The 21108-nt window shown below is 55.9% G+C and overlaps 2 protein-coding genes and 2 non-coding genes across 5 annotated transcripts in view; all 4 read left to right on the forward strand.

Moving 5' to 3' along the window:
* The first annotated feature begins 576 nt into the window (after positions 1 to 576).
* Positions 577 to 5442, forward strand: ARL5C (ADP ribosylation factor like GTPase 5C). The gene is given in 6 exon segments (XM_032428819.1): positions 577 to 622; positions 1238 to 1298; positions 2608 to 2755; positions 3456 to 3539; positions 4042 to 4193; positions 5394 to 5442. Coding segments are annotated over 6 exon segments (540 nt in total).
* Positions 5443 to 7123: 1681 nt separating this feature from the next.
* TRNAC-GCA lies at positions 7124 to 7195 on the forward strand. The gene has a single exon. It is a non-coding gene; the product is annotated as a tRNA-Cys (tRNA).
* Positions 7196 to 7946: 751 nt separating this feature from the next.
* TRNAC-GCA lies at positions 7947 to 8018 on the forward strand. The gene has a single exon. It is a non-coding gene; the product is annotated as a tRNA-Cys (tRNA).
* A 1929-nt stretch (positions 8019 to 9947) lies between these two features.
* Positions 9948 to 21108, forward strand: part of PLXDC1 (plexin domain containing 1) — a 55565-nt gene continuing 44404 nt past the window's right edge. For both annotated transcript variants that reach the window (XM_032429010.1, XM_032429009.1), the window contains exons 1-2: positions 9948 to 10097; positions 17713 to 17891. In XM_032429010.1, the coding sequence (XP_032284901.1) occupies positions 10022 to 10097; positions 17713 to 17891 (255 nt within the window). In that variant the 5' untranslated portion in view covers positions 9948 to 10021. The remainder of the gene's footprint in view (positions 10098 to 17712; positions 17892 to 21108) is intronic.

Genomic DNA, 21108 nt, shown 5'->3' on the forward strand with positions numbered 1-21108 from the left:
ACCCTGCCCTTCCCTAAGGGAACTCACTTTGAGTGGGCCTGCAAGAGCCACACTAGTGAAAACAGTGGGGACCTGCTGAGGGTTGGAATATTCTCCCAGCTCAGAGAGGATCAGTGAGCCGCCTGCTCCACACAGCTGGCCGGTGCAGAAGGTAGGGTTTTGCTTCAGTCTAGTGTCCCAGACATGCCACTTGGAGAAGGGAGAGCGGGGACCTGGTAGTGGGTCACTGTGCTGGGCCTCCCTGATGCAGCGGGGGAGCAGTTCACCCAGAGAACCTCTGGGGTTTTCTCAGGGCAAAGGCAAAGGGGAGGATGTGGAGTCTGGACCCCACTTTCCTTGCACCTCCAGGGCTCTAGACAAGTAGCCTGTTCGTTGTCGTCGTGACATTCATAGCACCTGCGAGGGGCCCCCCATCCCAGGGGATTCCCAGGTCCTGCAGGTGACTCCTCGGGCTACCGTGACCTCATAGGCAAAACTCGCTCGGCCCTCCCCGGGGGGCGGGGTTCTAAGCACCCTGGTTCGACCCGGGCCCCCGAACGTCGCTGAGTCTTGCCCCTCTCCGGCCTGGGACGCGCCATGGGATAACTGATCGCCAAGTTGATGGGCATCTTCGGGAACCAGGGTAAAGGGCGCACAGCGCATTCAAGCGACCGCTTTGATCCGGTCCCACCTGGGGCTCCCGGATCTGGGGTCGGGGCGGATGCGCTGGGGGACCTCGGGCTCCGAAGGTCCTGCGTGGGCACTCCTTGCAGGCTCCGCGGCCTCCCCTGCCCCCTCCCACAGCCCCTCCCCGCCCCTCCTCGCCCGCTCCTCGCGGGTGGCGCGCTTTCGGTGCACCCCGGGGCGCAGGGCTCGGCGAGCCTCCGTCCTCCTGGCTAAAAGCGGCCGCGGGTTTCCTGCGATCGTGGCCCCTTCTCCAGACCCCTTCTCTTGGCAAGCCCCGGGCGACCCGGACCTTTCCGGCAACCGCTTTTCTGGAAATGTGGAGCGAGGGAGGCGGGGCTCAGCAATCATTTCCACTGTCCGGGAGTGGTGCGGCTGTCCGGGGTCTGGGGGTGGGGTACCCTGTTGGGTTTTTGTCGAGGAGGGGTGCAGGGGAGCAGAAGTGGTACAGTGGGCAGAGGTCTCCCAGCTCGCTGGAAACACTCGTCTCCTTCCTGGGAAGCCCGATGGGGCATTCAGTCCCTTGGTTATTGAGTTTGGCCCTGACCCTGCCTTCCCCCCTGGATGCCTCCAGAGCACAAGGTTATCATCGTGGGACTGGACAATGCCGGAAAGACCACCATTCTCTACCAGTTGTAAGTGACTCTCTGATGGAAAGAGGTGGGGGTTGGGTCTTCCCATCAGACTGACTGACCTTTGGACCAATCGCCGGAGCCCTTCCCTGGGTTCCCGGGTTTTCCAGTAGCCAGGAGGAGTGATGGTGGGGGGAAGCTCTGTGATCTTCCTGGCATAGTGACCCTTCAGTTCTGTGGCCCCTCGCCTGGCATTCGAATCCTGCCCAATATGGGCGACCCCAACGGTCCCCGCCATCCCCCTCCCACCCCCGCCCCTACCAGACCCTGTTGGAGGCCTGAGGCTGTCAGAAACGGACTTCCTGCCTCCCTGCTCTTCGCTCCCCCTAGTGGCGGGTTCCACATTTCTAACTCCTGCGCCCGAACTTTGCCTCTTAACTTTCTCCCCCTCTTCACACCCAAAGGGGAGGGCTAGTTTTGAGTCTGGCTGAGCTCTGTAGCTCCCGATGTCCACTCTCTGGATGGCATCTCTCCCCCTTTGGAACCTGCAGAGTATTTACGTAGGAAAATTTTCCCCTGAAAAAGAAATATATGTAAATGTTTATTTATTTTTTTAAAGATTTTATTTATTTATTTGACAGAGAGAGACATAGCGAGAGCAGGAACACAAGCAGGGGGAGTGGGAGAGGGAGAAGCAGGCTTCCCGCAGAGCAGGGAGCCCGATGTGGGACTCGATCCCAGGACCCTGGGATCATGACCTGAGCCGAAGGCAGATACTTAACGACTGAGCCACCCAGGCGCCCTAAATGTTTATTTTAAACCAGAAGAAAAGAGTACATCGAACATTACAAGCACATACAGTGAAAAGTAAGTTTCCCAATCACCCCTGATGCCCAGATCTTCCAGAGGCACCCCCTACATATAAAAAGTGTGTGTTCTCTCTGTTAAACAAAGCACCTCTCTGATGGTCTTCACTTGTATCTGTCTCGTTTTCCCAATCCCTTGCTGCTCAAAGTGTGGTCTACACATCAGCAGCATTGCCATCATCTGGAAGCTTGTTGGAAATGCAGAACACTGGGCCCCAGCCTAGACTCACTGGACTAGAATCTGCATTTTAACAAGACTCCCAGGTGATTCAATTGCATATTAAAGTCTGGGGACACGACTCTAATATGACTCCTGTCTCTGGGGTCCCCGCCAGGGCAGGACTCGGTCCCACTCCTGCCTGCATTCCCCTGTGCCCAGAGGCTTGGCCAACCTGGGCCGAGTTTTTCTGAGTTAGATTCAGCCTGACTCGGGAGCCGAGGGGTGGGGGGCCCAGAGCTGGGAGCAGAATGGGCTGAGCTCTTGGTGCCCTCTCCTCCCTCCCCAGCCTGATGAATGAGGTGGTCCACACATCTCCCACCATCGGTAGCAACGTGGAGGAGATCGTTCTGCGAAAGACACACTTCCTCGTGTGGGACATAGGGGGGCTGGAGGCTCTGCGCTCTACCTGGAATGCATATTACTCCAACCCCGAGGTGAGCAGAGTGTTGGGGCTGGAGGGGCCTTGAAGGCTGCTGTGTGACATGAGCCAGTCACTTAACCTCTCTGAGCCTTCGTTCCCCCACTTTGTGAGGTGGAGACTGTAATAACGACTGCCCTGAATTGTTGTGAAAATCACATAATAAACAACAGCTAACGCATACATTTCAAATCCTTAATGCAGCACAGTGTTTTTAAAAAATGTTTGAATACCTCTTGGTAGCTTTGTCTGTTCGCTGGCAGCTTTCTGTGTGATGCACTGCATGGGGCAGGCCCTCGGTCTCCGGGGGCCTTTCTCACTCTTGCAAGATTTGGTGGTTTGCTTCCCAGAGTGAGACCGAAGGCGAATTCCAGCACTGCTACCCACCAGCCGTGTGTCCTGGGGCAAGATCTGTCGCCTCGCTGAACCCATCTCGTTTGTAAATGGCGCTAAGCCTAGTCCAGTCGCCCAGGGCTGTGGTGGGACCTGAACACCGTCCCGAACGACCAGGGCGTCGCCTCTGGCACACAATCAGAGTCGTGCTGTGTTCCCCCGCCGTCTGGATGGAAAAGGGAATGAAAATGGGACTAGGACGGTGAGAGCTTGAGACCAGACCCGTGCTCTGTGGGGCTTACACGGGGCGGTGCCGAGGCCGGGTCGGGGAGCACAGTGGGCGGGAGAAAGCCCGCCACTCACAGCTGCTCTCTGCTGGCCAGCTCATCATCCTTGTGATTGACAGCACCGACCGGGACCGGCTGCCGACCACTCGGGAAGAGCTGTATAAGATGCTGGCCCATGAGGTAAGGCCCCTGAGGTTGGGAGAGGGCCCGGTGTACTAGCTGTGGGACCTCAGCCTACTCACTCAGCCTCTCTGAGCTTCGTTCCTGAGTCCCCAGTGTCTAAGAGCCGCTACCCTAGCAGTTTGGACGGGGCTAGTTTATCCCAGATGAAGGGCCAGAATGCCCTCCGCACAGCTGATCGCAGAAGCCAGAGCTGCTGGTCCAGGTCGTGACCCCACTTCTCACTCACCATGGGACCTCCAGACAAGTCACTTCACTTCTCTGTTTCCCCAAGTACAAAATGGGGGAGGATCACCAAATTCCTGCCTCATGGCACTGTCGTAAGGAGCATATGAGCTGGTGGGCAGGCATTCCCCGAGCTGTGGGTGTCCGCGGATGTGGTGGCCCCACGCCGGTCCCACCTGGGACAGCAGGGGAGCTAGGGAGGACTCGGGGGTGGGGGAAGGGGAAAGGGAGGCTAGGCCCTGGCCGGCTGAATGGGGCTGGGCTCCTCTGTGCACAGGCTCTTCGAGATGCTTATGTCCTGATCTTTGCCAACAAGCAGGATATGAAGAACTCCATGACCACTGTGGAGATCTCTCAGTTCGTCACTCTGAGCGCCATCAAAGACCACCCGTGGCACATCCAGGGCTGCTGTGCCCTCACCGGGGGAGGGTTAGTGGCTGCCCCACCTGGACCTCCAGGGTCTGGCCCAACCAACGAACAGCTGACCATCAGAACCTTCTCCTGTTTCTCTGCTGTCAGAATCTGGCTCACACTTAGCTCCTGGGCCCAGTCAGTCGAGCACCCACCCACAGTTGAGATGTTGTGGGTAAGCGGTGAGCGAGATAGAGTGCCTGTTCTCAGGAGCTGTATTCTAGTGGGGAGAGAGGTGACCCTCCATCTAAGCACAAACCTTTCAGGTACTGAGAAGTGCCATGAAGAGAGTGAAATTGAATTAACAGTGATAGATGGGGCAGGGTTGGGTCTGATTCAGCTCTGGTGGTCAGGGACAACCTCTACTAGGAGGTGACCTTTGGGCTGAGACCTGAAGGGGGAGGAGACAGCCATGGGAAGACCTGGGGGCCAAGCCTTCCAGGCAGAAGTCACTGAGGCTTTCTGACCTCGAGTTTTCTCATCTGTAAAGAGGAGGGCGATTATACTGACCCTCTCTTAGAGTTTCTGTAGAGAGTAAACGGTATCATTCATTCAACATTTATCGAGCACCAACTCTGTGCCAGGCATTTTTGCAGGTGCCAGAGAAACAGCAGTGAACAAAACACAAAAACCTCTGCCCTCATGGGGCTTACTTTCCGGTGGGAGGGAGCCGACAATAAACAATAAAATTAAGAAAAATCTATAGTAAGTTAAAAAGTGGCAAGTGCTCGAAAAAGATCAAGTAGGAAAGGGAGATTGAAAATATGTGGGCAAATGTTGCAATTTTTGCTGAGGTACGGCTGAGAAAGTAGCTAAGTCATGGTCACATAGAAAGGGCCTCGCACGCATCAGGCTTGGAAAATTCTCTTTCCTCTTCTCTCTCTCGAGTGGGATCGCAGCAGGCTGGGGACCCGGGTGCCTGGAGACTGCAGGCAGGTCAGCCCAAGGAACCACACAGTTCTGGTAGTGTTCCTGCCATTCCCTCCCCCAACCCACATCCATCTCCTCTGCTAGACTGTAAGCCCCAGAGGGCATGTCTGTGTTTTCACCAGTCACCCCAGCCCCTAGCCCAGTACGTGTTATATTTGTCGACTGAGAGATGGGATGTAACTTTGGTTGTTACATCCAATCCATCAGCTCTGGGTAGGGGCTGGGGGCTTGGAGGCCATCATCCTCATGGGATATAATGATCTTTGCCCTCTTCCATCCTCCCCGCAGGCTGCCCACGGGGCTCCAGTGGATGCAATCTCAGGCCACTGCCAACTGATGCCCCGACCTGAGGCCAACCAAGGACTCTGGGGGGTTTTGCTTGGACTACATGGGTGGAAAGCCCAAGTGACGATTACTTTTCTACGATTCTCTGATGGGAGCTGGGTCAGCTCTGGACAGTGAGATCGCCACAGTCCACCCAACCCAACCCCGCCACCAAGGGGCTAGACTGCCCGCCCTGACCTGCTGCAGACAGGAGAGCAGAAGAGCTGCCCTTCACTCCAGGGAAGCAGGTGTCCTTGGAGGCACAGGCGAGCTGTTGGACATGTCGAGGGATTGGGAAGTGGAGCCCCGTCCCCTCAGCCCGCAACCTCTTTGAGGAAAAAAAATGGGGGACGGAGTAAGAGACCCCCTGGAATTGCTCTTTATTTCCTAGAACCCTACCCCCTATCCATCGATTCCCGCCCCAGCTTTCTGGCCCCTTAGCCATCTTTGAGCAAAGGAGATTCCAGAAAGGTGAAGGGGCAGGCTCAGGGGAAGGAGGACAGAGCCAAAAACTGGTGGGAAAGGCGCCTGGGTGGCTCAGTTGGTTGGGCGACTGCCTTCGGCTCAGGTCATGATCCTGGAGTCCCAGGATCGAGTCCCGCATCGGGCTCCCTGCTCAGCGGGGAGTCTGCTTCTCCCTCTGACCCTCCCCCCTCATGTGCTCTCTCTCTCTCTCTCTCTCTCTCTCTCTCTCAAATAAATAAATAAATAAATAAATAAAATCTTAAAAAAAAAAAAAAACTGGTGGGAAGGGAGAGGAAGAAGGACGGGACATCCCGGAGGGGGACATGCCTTGCACTTTGGGGAGTTCCACTCCTCCCATGCCTCTCATTTCCCTCTGGGATGCTGGCTCTGACCACAGCTTCTGAGCGTTAAGCCATCCCATCCTATGCCCTCCAGTCCTTCCAGTGTGAATCCCACTCCTCCCACATGTCCCCAGTTCCTACAGCGTGCCTATCTCGACTGTCTTTTGTCATGATTTTGTCATTGTTTTAGAATTTTTATAAAAGTATAATAAATGCCATTGAAAACTGCTCACCTCTTATTTCTGCCTGCTCCTGCTACCTGTGTTTCCAACTGGCTTTTGGTTTTTGTACAGGGTTATCAGGTCCGGGGAAATCCTCCTTGGAAATGAAGGGGGTACTGCCTCAAGAGTCCATCTGGCTAGGGGACTGGCTGGTTCTTTGGTCCTGGGCTCTACCATCCTCTGCCAGATAACTGACTCCTGACTTGCCAGGACTGGGAGCTTTTCGCTCTACCTGGGTCTAGGGGTGGGAGTGGTTTGATGCTGACTCATGGAGGAGGGGGGAGGGGCCTTTGGGGATTTCTATGGACGCAGAGCGGAAGACAAGGATGGAAACCCAGGCTGTCCACCTGTATGCGGAGACCTGCTGTTACCCCATAAGACCTGAGATGGTCCTGGAGTCCACATGGGTTTCTCTCCTTCCCGAGTCAGGCCGTGGACATCTTGGGGACGCCTGGACACAGTTATAGAAGGCGTAGGATTCCTTAATCCTGTGGTTTTCCTGAGGTGTGATGATGGGAAAAGAACTCAGGATTCTAGCTATCCCCACCCAGCCCACAACCTGTTCTTTTCAGGAGGTCATTTCGACACAGCCCTCGGATAAAAACATAATTTAATATTCCCCTTACACTACAGAAATCCATTCTAATAAAGGAATAAGCGATGTGACGGGGGTATAGCTCAGTGGTAGAGCATTTGACTGCAGATCAAGAGGTCCCCGGTTCAAATCCGGGTGCCCCCTCTCCAGACAAGACTTTTCGTGTTTTCTTTGTCCTGCGGTCCACCTCTCAGAGTGCCCTAGCAGTGGAGAGGGGTTGCGGTCCACCTCTCAGGGTGCCCTGGCAGGGGAGAGGGGTTGCAGTCTCGGGGACTGCCACCCCTTTTTGCAGGCAGGCGACGTTGGAGTCTTGGCCCCGCAGATCCACGCGCTCAGCCCGCGCGGGCGTTTACGGGTGAGATGCAGTGCGAGGGCGAGAAGCTGCTGGTTAACCCTGGGGGGACAGCGCAGACTGCGCACTCCCGAAGCGCGAGGGCGGAGGCGGGCGCACCCCCAGGTGGGCCTGGCCAGCGACCCGACGGCTCTTCCCGGGGAGGGAGGCCGACTATCTAAGGGCCGGGCTTGGGCTGGGGAAGGAAGGCCCGGCCCAGAGAAGCCTGCCTGGGCGTGCAGGACGGAGAGAGGGGCGCCAAGAGGCAATAAAGGGGCTCCGACAGGGCAGGAGAGGGGGACCTCGGCGCAGGGAATGTCCCCGAAACCAGGGATCTCGAAGAATCTCGAGGGATTTTTCCAAACTCCATTTTGCTTACACCATTCAGTAGAAATCTTTAGCTCAGAGCTTCGGGAAACAAGTTCCGCGTCCAGGCGAGTAATCTTTTGAGATTATATTATTTTCAACTTTTGTGAACATTGGACCCCACTTCTTTTCACAACCTCGTCACAGCGCCTGCGCACTCATAGCACTAAGAGGTTACTGCGCCCAAACGTCAGCAGAGGGGGTATAGCTCAGTGGTAGAGCATTTGACTGCAGATCAAGAGGTCCCCGGTTCAAATCCGGGTGCCCCCTTGCTACTCATTTTCACTTGGCCGCAAAGGTCCTGGTCTCCCTATGTCATTTTTTCCCCGTTCCCCATTTTACGTTGACATCGCCTTCGCCAGCTCCCTTCGGGGCGGACGACAATTGGTGCAAGAAAGACGCGAGAGAGTGCAAGAAGCGGGAAATCTCAAGCAATGGCTCTTAAAATGTGGTCCCCGGACTAGCACCACCACCTGGGAACGTGTTAGAAATGCAGATTCTCGGCTTCTTCCCAGAACTATTGAATTAGGAACCTGAGGGTGGCGCCCAGAAATCTGTATTTTTAATAAGCCCTCCGGGTGATTCTGATGTACGCGCAAGTTCTAGAGGCTTACATTTAAAAAAATTTACATGTCACTTGCTTCGAATTATTTCCAAGCTGCTGTTTTCAGTCCGAGCCCTTAAAGAGACCTTGTAAGACAGACCGCGGCTCGCCACTTGGCCGCTAGAGGGCAGCAAGAAGCCGCAGCTGGAGGCGGCGGCCTCTTCCTATTTGAGAGTCGGCAAACTCGGGATTTGAATTAGACAACGAGAAGAACTTACAGACAGGCCTTGCCTTGTCCCATTGTAAAGGCTTAGGGTTTAGGGCTGGAGGAGGTCGTTTCTGGGACCCTGGATCCAGAGGAAGGAGGAACTGGGATTCTGAGAGATTAGGGAGTCTTTAGTTTTTGTTTCCCTTCTCAGTTCCTGTCTTTGGCCTCAGTGTCAGGGAATCCCCCTCTTCCAGCCCACACTCCTGTCCCCGCGCGTATCCCTCTTCCTGGGGAATTCCCTGAAGGGCTCTCCGCGTCCATCCCCTACCTGTCCGTGACTGTCCATTCCCTAGGCCCCAGCCCCGTGAGAAACCAGGTGCCCCTCACCCCTCATTCTCCCACCCTCGAATGCTCCAGCTCCTTGCCAACGCACGAAGTAGGTCAGGGGAGGGAACAGGCACCTTCGTGTCCTGACCTGATTCCCCGCCCGTCTATTAAATCTCCTAAATTGCGGGTATTTTTGTTCTGTCCTGAAAGAAAAGAAAAGGAAAAAAAAAGGTGATCTATCCCCAGAGTCTGTCATAAGGTGGTGGCAGGTGGGGTGAGACGTCTTCTTGCTCTGGGGGCTGGCTTTGAGGATTGATTGGGACCCTGAACAGGCCCGGGGTCCCCAGAGAGAAGGGTAGCCTCAGTTACCTTCTGGGGGTGAGGGGAAGTCCGGGTTAAAGTATGGGTAAGCCGGGCCCCTCCACCCCCGTGTCCGCCAGGCTGGTGGGCAAGACTTTGCTGGGAACTGGGGGTGACGGGAAAAACGGAGAGGAGCCTTGGGGAGGGGAGTGGAATTCGGGCCTCTGTTGGCGAGAGAAGCTGGGGGGTCTGTGCTGCAAGGGGAGATTCCTGGGGTGGGGATGGGCATCAGAAACCCACAGAACTCTGAGGAACAGCCCAGAAAGTCGGGCAGCCTGGTAGAGCTGGGGAAGGGGTGCGTATGGCAGGAGTCCACCGCCCGAGGGACGGGACGCCTGTCCCTTCCTGGGGTGTGCACCCCCCCCACACACCCCCCGGTCTTGTCTCCGCGGCTTTCCCCGGGGGGTGGAGGAGGGGAAGGGAGGCAGGAGCTAAGGTGAGGGGTGGGGGGCCGCTTCTCCCAGCCCAGGGTCCCCTGCCCTGTCCCCTACTCCGCCCCCCGCCCTCCCCCGCCCCCCCCGCAACCCCCCCGCCGTGGGAGCGCTCGGGGAGGGCTGGGAGGACCCGGGAAGATTCGGGGAGCGCTCGGGAGGCGCCGCGCCCCCCCCGCCCCGCCCCCTCCCCGTCCGCGCTCCGGGAGGCCGCCGCTCGGCTCGCTCGCCGCCCGCCCGCGCCGGCGCCCGCGCCTCTCCCGCCGCCCCGCCGGGCCCCGCGCTCCGCCGCCTCCTCGCCGCCCTCCCCTCGGCGCGCCCGCCCCGGGCACCGCGCCGCCCGGGCCCGGCCCCTCCCTCGCCGGGGCCCGCAGCGGGCCGGGGGCGGGTCCTGGCACCCACCATGCGGGCAGAGCTCTGGCTCCTGGTGCTGGTGCTCAGGGAGGCTGCCCGGGCGCTGAGCCCCCCGCCCGGAGCAGGTAGGACCGGCCGGAGTTGGTCGGGGTGGGCCGGGGGGCGGGAGGGGGCTGGCCGGCGGGCGTGGGCGCGGGCAAGTACCCACCGGCCGGCGATGTCGGGCCGGTGCGGGGACCGTCCGCGGAGGGCCAGGAGCTCTGTGGGCTGTGGCAGGTGGACAGGGACCCACTTTCTTAAACACGTAGGGTGTGTGAGTGAGGGTGGAGGCATCAGACCCTGATGCCCCCCACCTCTCCTTCCCTCCTGGAAGGACACTGCAGGGACCCCAGTAGAGGGGGCTGCATAAGGCGGTGGCCTCTGGCCCCAAAGAGGAGAGTGGGGCAGTCATAGGGACCCCTGGTCACACCGAGGGAGGCAGAATTCTGATGAGATGGGGAGTCTGGGGTGCCTCCTGCCCCAGCTTTGCCACCTCCTTCTGTTCCCGCCCCCCACGCCCCACCCCAGCCCCAAGCCGACCCAGGTTGGGTCTGAGTCGGATTTCAGATTTGGGGGCTGGGTGGGAGCAGCCAGGGGGATGGTGGAGACCCAGCATCTCTCCCAGAGGAAGCTCTGTAGCAGCCTGTCCTACTGTCTTCCTCTCCCTATTTGGAGCCTGGAGAACAGTCCTGGGCTCAGGAAGAAGCCACCCCCTGCCCCCCCATTCCCCAGTCTCCAGGATGCTCCTGGTCTCCCGCCTTGCTGTCCTGGTGGCCTTTGGCCATCAGCTGCTCTGGCTCTGGATGGTGGGGGGCTCCTATTTGCACACTCCTCTCCCCTACACCAGTTCTCCACAATCATCTCTCCCCCCTGGAAGTCCTTTCTGAGGTCTACCTTGAGTCTCTTGTATTATAAAAGAACCATTGTTCAGCATGCAATTTCACATTCCCTTCCTTTCTCCTCAGGCACCCAGAACTTCTCTGGGGTTGGGGAGGTGGGTAATTTTCAGTCTAGCCTCTTGACAGAGAGAATTGGGAAGATAGAACTTTATGCCTCGGGGACATAGGTGTCCCTTAAATGGGATGGAGCGGGGGCACGGGCTTGTCCAGGGAGATGCTGTAGTTAGGCTGCTATGTCTCTGGAGCGTGCTAGCATCAGGCACAGCATCCGCGACAGAGTTCTTGACTCTAATGGTCCTCAGTCCTCCTGTGTAGATGAGACAGGCCTGGGTCCCTGTGGAGAGGAGGGTGGGGAAGGGTGCTGCTGGTGGAAATGCGGGCAGAGAGCGGTGGAAGTTGGTGTGGCAAGAGCCTGGTGGTACAGAAGCACCAGTTTTCAGGGAGATCACACAGAGAAGGGCCGGAGACTTGGCTTCTTGTCCCAGCATCTCACTTGCTGGGTGACCTTGAGCAAGTTACTTTCCTTCTCTGGGCCTATTTCTCCACTTCTAAAGTGAGGCTGTGAGCAAAATCTTTGACTCTTGGTGGTGGGATTATGAGAGATTTTTTTCTTCTTTTTTAGGATTGTCTTTCCTTTTCAGATCTGTTATGATATATGTGGGTAACTGGTAATTGAAAAAAATATATATATATAAAGGAAGAGGTTGGGCAGGTCAGATTTTGAGGTCCTCTGCAGTCCCAAACTTGGTGAGATCTTCTGAACTCAGAATGCGATTGGGCGATGAGGAAGGGCTCTGGACCCCTGACTGAGTTGGGAGAACCATGGAAAGGGTTGGGGAAGGGGAATTGGGAGATAACGAGCCTGTGCTGGGGGATGGTGGCCAGCCTGGGGCCTGGCTGAGGGCTGCCTCTTCAGAGTCCAGTTGGGGTACTAGACACCTGGGGAGGCCAGAAAGAGAGGGACAGGCAGAGACTTGAATCAAATTTCTAAGTAGAGGACACCTTGTCTTCTCGGCTTTGCCAGAGACTCGGCCTGGAAAAATGGACTTTCTCTGCGGCAAGAGAGATGGGTCGGACTTCAGGAAGCGCTAGGAAGCCAGGGTGGACAGCTGCTGACTCTCAGTCCAGCGGTTCTTTTCACCAGGCCCGGCTGGATTGGAGGAAGGGCCTGTGTGGAGGTGGGGGCCGGGGTGTCTTTTGGGAAGAAGAGATGGGGGGGGTAGGGCATTCTGGGGGGTGCTGCTAAGCCTGGCTGGGATCAGTGGTGCAGCCCTCAGACCTGATGAAAGGGCAGTGGGGAGCTGGACTTGAAGGGGTGCCATCTAGCCCCAAGACTCCAAGCTCTCTGGGCTGGGGGGCCCTCAGGAGGGAGCTGAGATCTCCCCTCCCTCTAGATGGGTTGTTTTGTTTGGTGGAGCCTTGAAACTTCATCCGTCATGAGAACGGGAGCAGCACAAAGATGAATGGCCCAAAGATATAGTTGGGTGGTGAGGAAAGACCACGAGAGGCTGATAGACAGACGGATGGACAGACAGGAAGATGGCCTTAGGATGCACGGGGTGCGGCAGGGCCAGCAGGGTCTGGCCCAAGGGGAATGGGAGCTGCCTAAAACAGAGAAAGAAGAGGCAGCTGGAGGGCGTGTCTTTGGTCTGGGAGTCAGGAGATCAGGCCCAACACCTATCCCTGGCGACCCTGGCAACTTCTTCCTTTCTCTGCACCTGGATTTCCTCTTCTATAAAATGGGGTTTGGACCAGATTGCATCTAGGGCTCCTATAGCCATGATTCTGCCCACCAGACACTTCCAGACAAACCAAGACTAAAATCCGAACTTCTTCCAGGGGCCATCAGATAGCCTCCAGCCATCCCCGCACCTGCTCTCACTCTCCGCAGCCCCATCCCTCAACACATCCAGGCTGTGGGACGCTGGTCTTCAAGTCCTGGCATCTCTTCATCCAGGTCTCAGTCAGCTCAAGGGCCACCTCCTCAGAGAGGCCCACCCTGATGGCTCTGCCCAGGTGAACAATAAAACCCAACCCTTTCGTCTGCCTGATAGCACTCATCACCATGTCACATTCTTATTTGCCACATTCTTCATTCATTCATTCATTCATTCATTCATTCATTCATTCATGTGTCTTTTCCAACTAGAATCTTCTTGGGCACAGGGGTTGTGTCTGCCTGTTCACTGTCGCCCCAGCACCCAGCGCAGTGCCTGGCACACAGTAGGGCCTCAATGAATGTATATTGAATGAGTGAGTGAATCAGGAGGTGGTCACGGACCCCGGACCCTCCCTTCGAGAGAAACTCACAGAGAGCCAAGCTCTTCTCTCCTCTCCTCTTCTCCTCTGACTACTTGGTGGTCCCTTCCTGCCAATTCCCTGTGCCTCCCTCCCTCTCCCCAGGGGAGGGTCCTCAGTGGGAACCTCAGTGGGTTTCCCAGCAAGAGGATGCAACTGGGGGCTTTGTAACGAGGATGCAGGATTTCAGCTCAGGGTCTGGAGACTCTCTCAAGCCCCTAGGAAAGTCGGTCCTCCCGTTAAACCTGGGGAAGGCAGGGGGACTTTGCTGGGTGCTTTGCGTATATTATTTTGTTAAAGACTCAAAACAACCTACCAAGTGTTATCCCCATTTTACAGATAAGGAAACTGAGGCTTAGAGAGGTTATGTAATTTGTCCAGTGTCACAGTCAGTAAGTAGTAGATTCAGGGTTCATCCTCGAGAGCCTGTATGATTCCAAACCTGCGCTCTTTTATTGCTGTGGCACGGCCGTGAGCTTTCTAGGCTGTGCCCCGGGGGAAGGGTGTTCTCTGCCTGTGGATCTCAAGTACTCAGAGCTTCTGAAGACCCCCCCTTCCTTTCCTCCTTCCCTTCCCTCCTCCCTTCCCTCCCCCTCCCTCCCTCCCTCCCTCCCCCCTTCCTTCCTTCCTTCCTTCCTTCCTTCCTTCCTTCCTTCCTCCATCTGTGCTTACTGAGCATTTGCTCGGAGTCAGGTGCCTGGAGCCTACAGATGCCCAGGCAGCAACTACATGTGGGGATCAGGGCTGGGACGGTGCAGGTAGCATTTGGGGTGATGGGGGACAGATGTCGGGGGACGCTTTGGGAAGAGGTGCCATCTCATGGGACTTGAAGGATGAGCAAAAACTCATCAGAGGGGTTCATTTATGGAGCAGAGTGGTCCTGGCTGGGAAAGCCATTTGTGTGAGGCCCTGTGGCCAGAGAGAGCCGGGCTGGGTCCTGGAGAGGGCTTTGGGGAGACAGGAAGCTGGAGGAGAGAGCAGGGATCCGGTCACCGGTCATGAAGGGCCTTCGGCTGGAGGGCTGTGGCGAGCTTGAAGCCTGGGAGGGACGGAATCAAGTTTTCCTGGGTGTGCGGGAGATTAGCTCGAGGGCATTAAGAGTGGAGGCTACAGGAGCTCCAGGACTGTGTGGTGGCTGTGGGGCCCGAAGGGCAAGCTTGGGTGGCGGGTGGGATGAGGGCGCCCTGGGGCTGGGCATGACGCGGCCTCCTGCGGTCAGCCCGGGGCTTCTTGCGCCAGAGCAGGGCAGTGGCCCATGGAGGGGATCTGGGGCAGTACTGCTGGGCCGTCCCCCTGCATGCCAGGGGACACGGGCTCCCAGGACAGGACTCCCGGGTGGCCCCCAGTGAGCCCAGCTCATATGCCGGTCCTTCCCCGGGCTGTCCCTGCACCTTAGGAAATCCCCTCTTGTTGCCCTTGCGGTGGCCTGAGCACCCCTGAAGTCTGGGGAGCCTGGAAGTCAGCCCACCCGTGTGCACATATCCTGCCACGGACTAGTTGCGTGACCTTGGGAGATTCCTTGACACCTTCATGCCTCAGTTTCCCAATTTGTACAACAGATCAAACCTAGCACCCATCCCATGGGGTTACTGTGGGGAGTAAATGAGTTAATGGGTTTCAAGCATTTGGAAGAGGGCTAGCCCTAAGCATACTCAAAAAGTTAGCCATCATTTCTTGTTCTCCCTATTACTGCTGTGACGGCCCACTAGACGGTGGGCGACTTGGGGCCGTGGGTGAGTGAACGGATGGATACATGCCCGGGGTGTGCTCTGGGCGCTTCTGGCCGGTGCTCACAGGCAGCTACACTCACATACGGAGACGTGAGATGGGGGCTGAGCCGGTGAAGCTCTCCGGTGCAGGACAGAAGGTAGAGCTGAGTGTGGCCGAGGGTTGGACAGGCCGGCGGCAATGTGTGAGCATGCAGGGAGGAGGGCCGGGACCTTGGGGCAAGTGTGTGCGTGCACAGGCACGTGGGCCCCGACACACACATGCGAGTCACCAGCTGTGTTGGCTCCTTCCGCAGGCTGAGGGGGTGATGTCCTGTCCTAGCCCACTGGGAGGGGGTGGGGTGGCAGGGAGACAGATGTGGGGGTGGGGTTGAGAGGGTCAGGCTGGGGCTAGGTCAGGGTAGGGCAGATTCCTGGGCCGCTTCCTTCTCCATCTCCTTCGCTGCCTGCCTCCATGGACTCTTTGCCTCTGACCTGGGCCCTGAGCTCTCTGATTATAAAGCCTTCTCATTTGAATTTTGCACTTGATGCTCACGGCAGCCTGTGCTGTAGGCATGACTGTCATCCCCGCGTTAGTGATGAGGAAATGGAGGCTCAGAGAGGTCAACGGACGGGTCCAAGGTCACACAGCCTGTGGGTACAGGTGTCCCTTCCGTGACCTCACAGCTGGTTGGGCCCCCCTTTCCAGCCCTCTTCTCAGGCCTTGGACCCCCACTTTGCAAGTACCCTCCTGTCTCAGTTGCAGGATTGTGATGTCTGCAGATCTCCAGCGTCCCCTTCCAGACCGGTTCAGCTCCTCCATTCGCTCCGCACACGTTCCTTTCCTGTTCTGGCTCTAGCCCAGGCCCGAGGGCTGCTTGCAGGATGACCTGGGGAGCTGGGCAAAGCAGCCCAGCACAAACAGTTCTATCTCCAGAGGCAGCTGTGGGCCCCACCCGAGAGGGGCAAGACAGCCCTGGCTTGGGGTCGGAGCCATGGGCAGACTGCCTTCCCAGTTCTGGGCGCAGGCCCATCACAGCCACTGGGCAACTTGGGGAAGGGGCCTGGGGACCGCCCCTCTCCCCACCTTCTCCAGAGCATCTGGTTGCGATTAGGGGCAGAGAAGTGAGAGGGGGGCCGGCAAGGGTCCAGCAAGCACCAACAGCCAAGAATGACTTAATTGGATAAAATGTCTAATGACAAACCAGGGCCCCACAGCAGAGTCCTGGCCCCAGCCTCAGGCCTGGTGCTGGCCAAGCCTTGTCTCAACCTCTGTCCTTGCTGGCTCCCAAGAGTTACCTCCAGTATCGTGTCCTCAGTTGAACAGTGATTGAGCACCTACTGTTTGCTAGACACTGAGGATACACATTTGCAGAAGATGGAGATTGTCCTGGGGGAACTTGTCTACCAGGGAGACAGGCACGTAGTTACACCATCGGGTGCTCTAGGAAAGAGGGTTATATCCAGGAGCTCTGGGGAGGGGTGGGGCAGGCAGAGGTGGAGAAGGGCGTCTGACGCCGGGTGGGCCTGGAATTGATGAATATCACAGGAAATACCAGCTCCACCTCTCCGGTGATCTGCGTGCCATATACACGTTCATAGTAGGGGTGATAATTGCAGTAACAATATAAGACACATCTTTGGGGGCACAAATCTTTCCGAAAAGGAAAAGCATGGTTTCTGTGACATGTAGAATACATTTAATGACCTAGAGGAGACAGAAGAGAACACCGAGTCTAGGAATGGCTGCTAAATGGCCGGTGTGCGGCGTCTTTCCAATCCTGTGTCCCCGGCAGACATTGTTAATTGATCATGACAATCTTTCCTGCTGCACACAGATGGAGCTTCCGAGTTTGTCTCAGTTAGAGTGCTCCTGGCTGTCACTAATCGATTGGAGATGACTTTTGAAATGAAACCTATTTGCCATCCTTGATGGTGGCGAAGCTCCATGTTTTAGGGAGAAAGGGACCTGCCCAAGGGGTTTGCAAGTAGTCATAGGACTAAACAGTGGTCCCCATCACGGAGACATCTTCGATCGTCACCATCTGGGAGGAGATGCCACTGGCATCTAGTGGGCAGAGGCCGGGATGCTGCTGGACTTGCTACAACGCTCAGGACAGCCCCCATAGCAAAGAATTCTCCAGTCCAGAATGTTGATAGTGCTAATGTCAAGAAGCCCTGAACTACAAGAACTCTACTCTAGCTTCTAGAACCCAGAGTCACCTGGAAGGTGAGATTTTGTGCCATTTCTGACGGAGAAATAAGGAATGGGTTTGGAGTGTTCCAGAGCAATGGTTCTCACTCTTGTCTATAGAGTTCCCTTCAGGGCTTCTCAAAAGCTCCCCTGGGGATCATTTAAGACTCCTAATGCCCAAACCACACCACAGAACAATTATATCAGAATCTCGGGGGTGGGACCCAGACATGAGGAATTTTTAAAGCTCCGCCAATGATTCCAGCATGCAGCAGAGGTTGAGAATAATTACCCCTTTGGAGGTTTGGAACTTGTCTCCATCCCTAACCCAAAGTGTGACATTCTTTAACCACTGTGAGCCCCTGATTCCTGTCTGCAAAAGGGAGAGCATCGTATCTACTGCGGAGGGCCTGGGTGAGGGACTAAAGGTGTTCTGCGTGCGGAGTGTGTGGTGTGGGGCTGGCACGGGGCTCTCATGCACGTGGGGTGTCCCCACAGTCAGGGATGGCGTGGGGTTGGGGCTTTTGCACAGTACGTCGGCTGGTCCCCTCCTTGGACCTTCACTCTGACTGCTGGGACTCAGCTTTCTGTCTCCTTCTCCCAGGTCAGGATGCAGGCCGAGGCTCTGCATGGGCTGCCAAGGGCACCTCACAGGGCTGGAGTCGGAGAGCCCGAGAGAGCCCTGGGCAGGTGTCGGAGTCGGACAAGACCCAGCTGAGCCAAGACCCGGGCGGGGGCATGCTGGCCATTGACAGACTGCCGGATAACAGGACCATGGTGGTGGTGAGTGCTGGAGGAACGGGGAAGGGGAAGGAAGTGGTGCTGGGAGGCTCCCCAGGTGCCCTATGTGTACTTGTCAGATGCACAAATCACATATCCTTTGGGATTGGCCTTGGATGTCAGCATGGCGAGAGGGATCCCAGGGGAGGAGATGAAAGCAGGGCCCAGCCCGGGACATGAAATCTTCACATCTCAGAGCTTCATAGATTGCCCCCCTCCTTGTGCACCCAGAGAGGTGAAGTGACTCGCCCAAGGATGCACAGCATGTGCACAGGGTTCTTGACACTGGACTCTTCCACTGCCTGAGGCCTCCACTAAAAGGTGAATGAAGGTGGCATTATTAGTCACATCCAGCTGCCAGCCGAGGCCCCTCTCTCTTCCCATTTCCGCACCATTTACAGACCGGCGTAGCCCCAAAGGGTTAAAGGCTGCAGAGGCTCAGGCTGCTTAGCCTGGGGGCAGGGCACAGAGAAGGCAATTAGGGTGAAGCTCAGGGGTGAGATCTCCTCTGCCTGGGGGCAGTTGCGGGGGGGGGGGGGGGGTTGGTGGTGGTGGTGAAGGGAGGCCTGGAGGGTCGAGGCCCAGAGGACGCGCTGTCCTTGCAATGTCTGGCCCTGCCCCCCAGCCGGCTTTCTTTCCAGGAGGCTGGCAGGGACTGCGTGTCTGTGGGTGAATCCATCACCATGTGTGCGTGTGTTTGCACGGGTGCCTGAGGGTTTTTGTGTATTACGTACGCTTGCCCGTGTGTCTGCCACCGTGGGCTGTCTGTGCGTGTGTGTGATGAATGTGTGTGACCGTACGAGTGTGAGCGTGCCCCTGGCCGTGTGTCTAGGCGCCCATAGCTGAGATTGAATTCCGAGGACGCAGAAAAACTATGAAACAAGAGGAAGCAACAACAGGATGTGCTTCTTGGCGTACATTTCTTTATTTTATGCTCAAGAACGATCTTTTTACAACAAAGAAGTGCATGCAGGTAGTCAAAAAGGTCAAACGGTGCTAAGATCGGAGAACAAAGCACAGCAGACCGCCCCGCCCCTCCGCACCTCCCCGCCCCGCCCCTCCGCACCTGCCCGCCCCTCCGCACCTGCCCGCCCCGCCCCTCCGCTCCTGCCCGCCCCTGGCACCTCCCCGCCCCGCCCCTCCGCACCTGCCCGCCCCTGGCACCTCTCCGCCCCGCCCCTCCGCACCTGCCCGCCCCTTGCTCCCGAGGTACCACTGGGGGCCGCTTCTCCTGGCGGTTACCACCATATTTCTAAGTAATTTGCTTATGCTGCTGACTCTTGATTAATTCATTCAGACATTATCTGTTGACTACCTGTTGTGTAGATGAAGATCTGTCTTTTATAGACTCCCTCGAGTGTCATCCTACTCTCAATATTTTTGTTAAATCCATATGCTCTGCTTTATAACATGATAATCATGTAAATATTGCTCGCCACTAACCCAAGCAGGGTAATATCATTGTTTACTTTCTTGTGTAATTTTTGGTTTTCCTGGATCCTTTCCCTAACCCCCGTTTGCTTAGCTTTCTGTACTTACCATGGTTATGTATTCTTATATGTCCACTGGCCTCAAATAGAATTTTTGGTGTCATCCAACCTGTCTGATTTTATCCCGCCCCCCCCACCCCCCAACCTCTCTCCTCTCTCTCCTGTTGTCCTGCTCCAACCTGGGCTGGCTGCTGCCCCACCCGCCTGCGCCACCTTCATCGTGCGACCTCCCTCTCCTGGCGTTCGAACTCCCCCTTGTCTGTCTCCTGTGTTGGGCACCCTATTCTGTGGACCCTGTGTCTTCTCTTTTCTGCTTCTGCCCCTTGTTCGTTTAGCTTCCTGAAAAAGGTTACACAGGAGGGAAAGTTCTTTAGAGAGCTCGCATGCCTGAAAATGCCTTTATTCTATCCTCACACTTGATTGATGGTCTGGCTGAATATAGAATTCTAGATTAAAAATAAATTTCCTTCAGCAGTTTGCAGGCATTATCTTCTGGCTTCCAAAGTCACTGTTGAGAGGTTTGATGTCCTTCTTACTCTTGTTCTTTGTTTATTACGGCTTTCCCCCCACATCTGGAAGCATTTGGGGTGTAACCCCAGTATTCTGGAAGCGCAGTCATGTGCCCTGCCTCTGGCTTTTTTCCCCCTCCCACCACGCTGGATATGTGATGCACTATTGCAACCTAGAACTTACATTCACCAGTCTGGAAAGTCCTCTTGTTTTATTTCTTTGACAATCTTCTCTCTGCCTATTCTTTTTTTTTCTACAATTCCCCTTGATTAGATGTCCATCTTAGGGATTGATCCTTGAATTTCCTTCTCTCTTCTGTTGTCCATGCCTTTCGCCTTTGTTTGTTTGCATAGTTTGCTTGGTGGTGGTGGTGGTCCATTTTCTGGAAGATTTTCTCAACCTTATTTTCTTAATGTTACTGATCTTTTTCCTACTATCATATTTTTAATTTCCAAGAACTCTGTATTGTTTTCTGATTTTTTCTTTTCTTAGGAAAAAAAAAGCATTCTGTTCTTGTGTCATGGATGTAATATCTTTTCTGTCTTAGGATATTTTAAAAATTAAAAATTTTTTTCCTGCTCTGCCCTCCCTCCCTTCCTCCCTTCCTTCCTTCCTCCCTTCTCTCCTTCCTTCCTGTCTTTCTGTCTTTCTTTCCAGTGGGGGAGTTTAATGCAGGGACAGCTTACCCAGGAGTGGGCAGGGTGAAGGAAAGCAGCAGAGGATGGTAAAGTGCTTTGGGAACAGCAAGAGTAGGAGCAGCTAAGACCTCTCTACACTGGAGCCGGCAGGGAGGGTGGTGACCCAAACCAGCAAGAGGGACTACATCTAAGAACCGTTGCAGTGGGGACTGAAGAGGAACCAGAGCCAACCAGCAGCCTGGTAGGGAGGGAGCTGGGAGACTCATAAATGCTCTGAACTCTCTCTCCTTCTGCATCGTTTCCATGACTTATTTTTCCTTTTACCTCGGGCTCTGACGTGGCTTGGCACTAGTACCAATCCTGTTTATTTACAGTTTGATATTTTGTTCATCGTGGATTTTTTTGCACTCATTTCTATTTTAAAATATTGCATGAGGATATTCTCTATCTTGATGGCTGGGTTTGTTGGTGCCATCTTAAAATTGTACCTGAGGTCAGGGCCCCACTGTTTTACCTAATCCCTCTTTGAGATGGAACCTGGTAGAACCTCAGAGAACAAAGCCCCAAGTCATTTCCCATTCT

The sequence above is a fragment of the Phoca vitulina genome, unplaced genomic scaffold (genome assembly GCF_004348235.1).
Source record: "Phoca vitulina isolate PV1807 unplaced genomic scaffold, GSC_HSeal_1.0 scaffold40, whole genome shotgun sequence".
NCBI classification, from domain to species: Eukaryota; Metazoa; Chordata; class Mammalia; order Carnivora; family Phocidae; genus Phoca; species Phoca vitulina.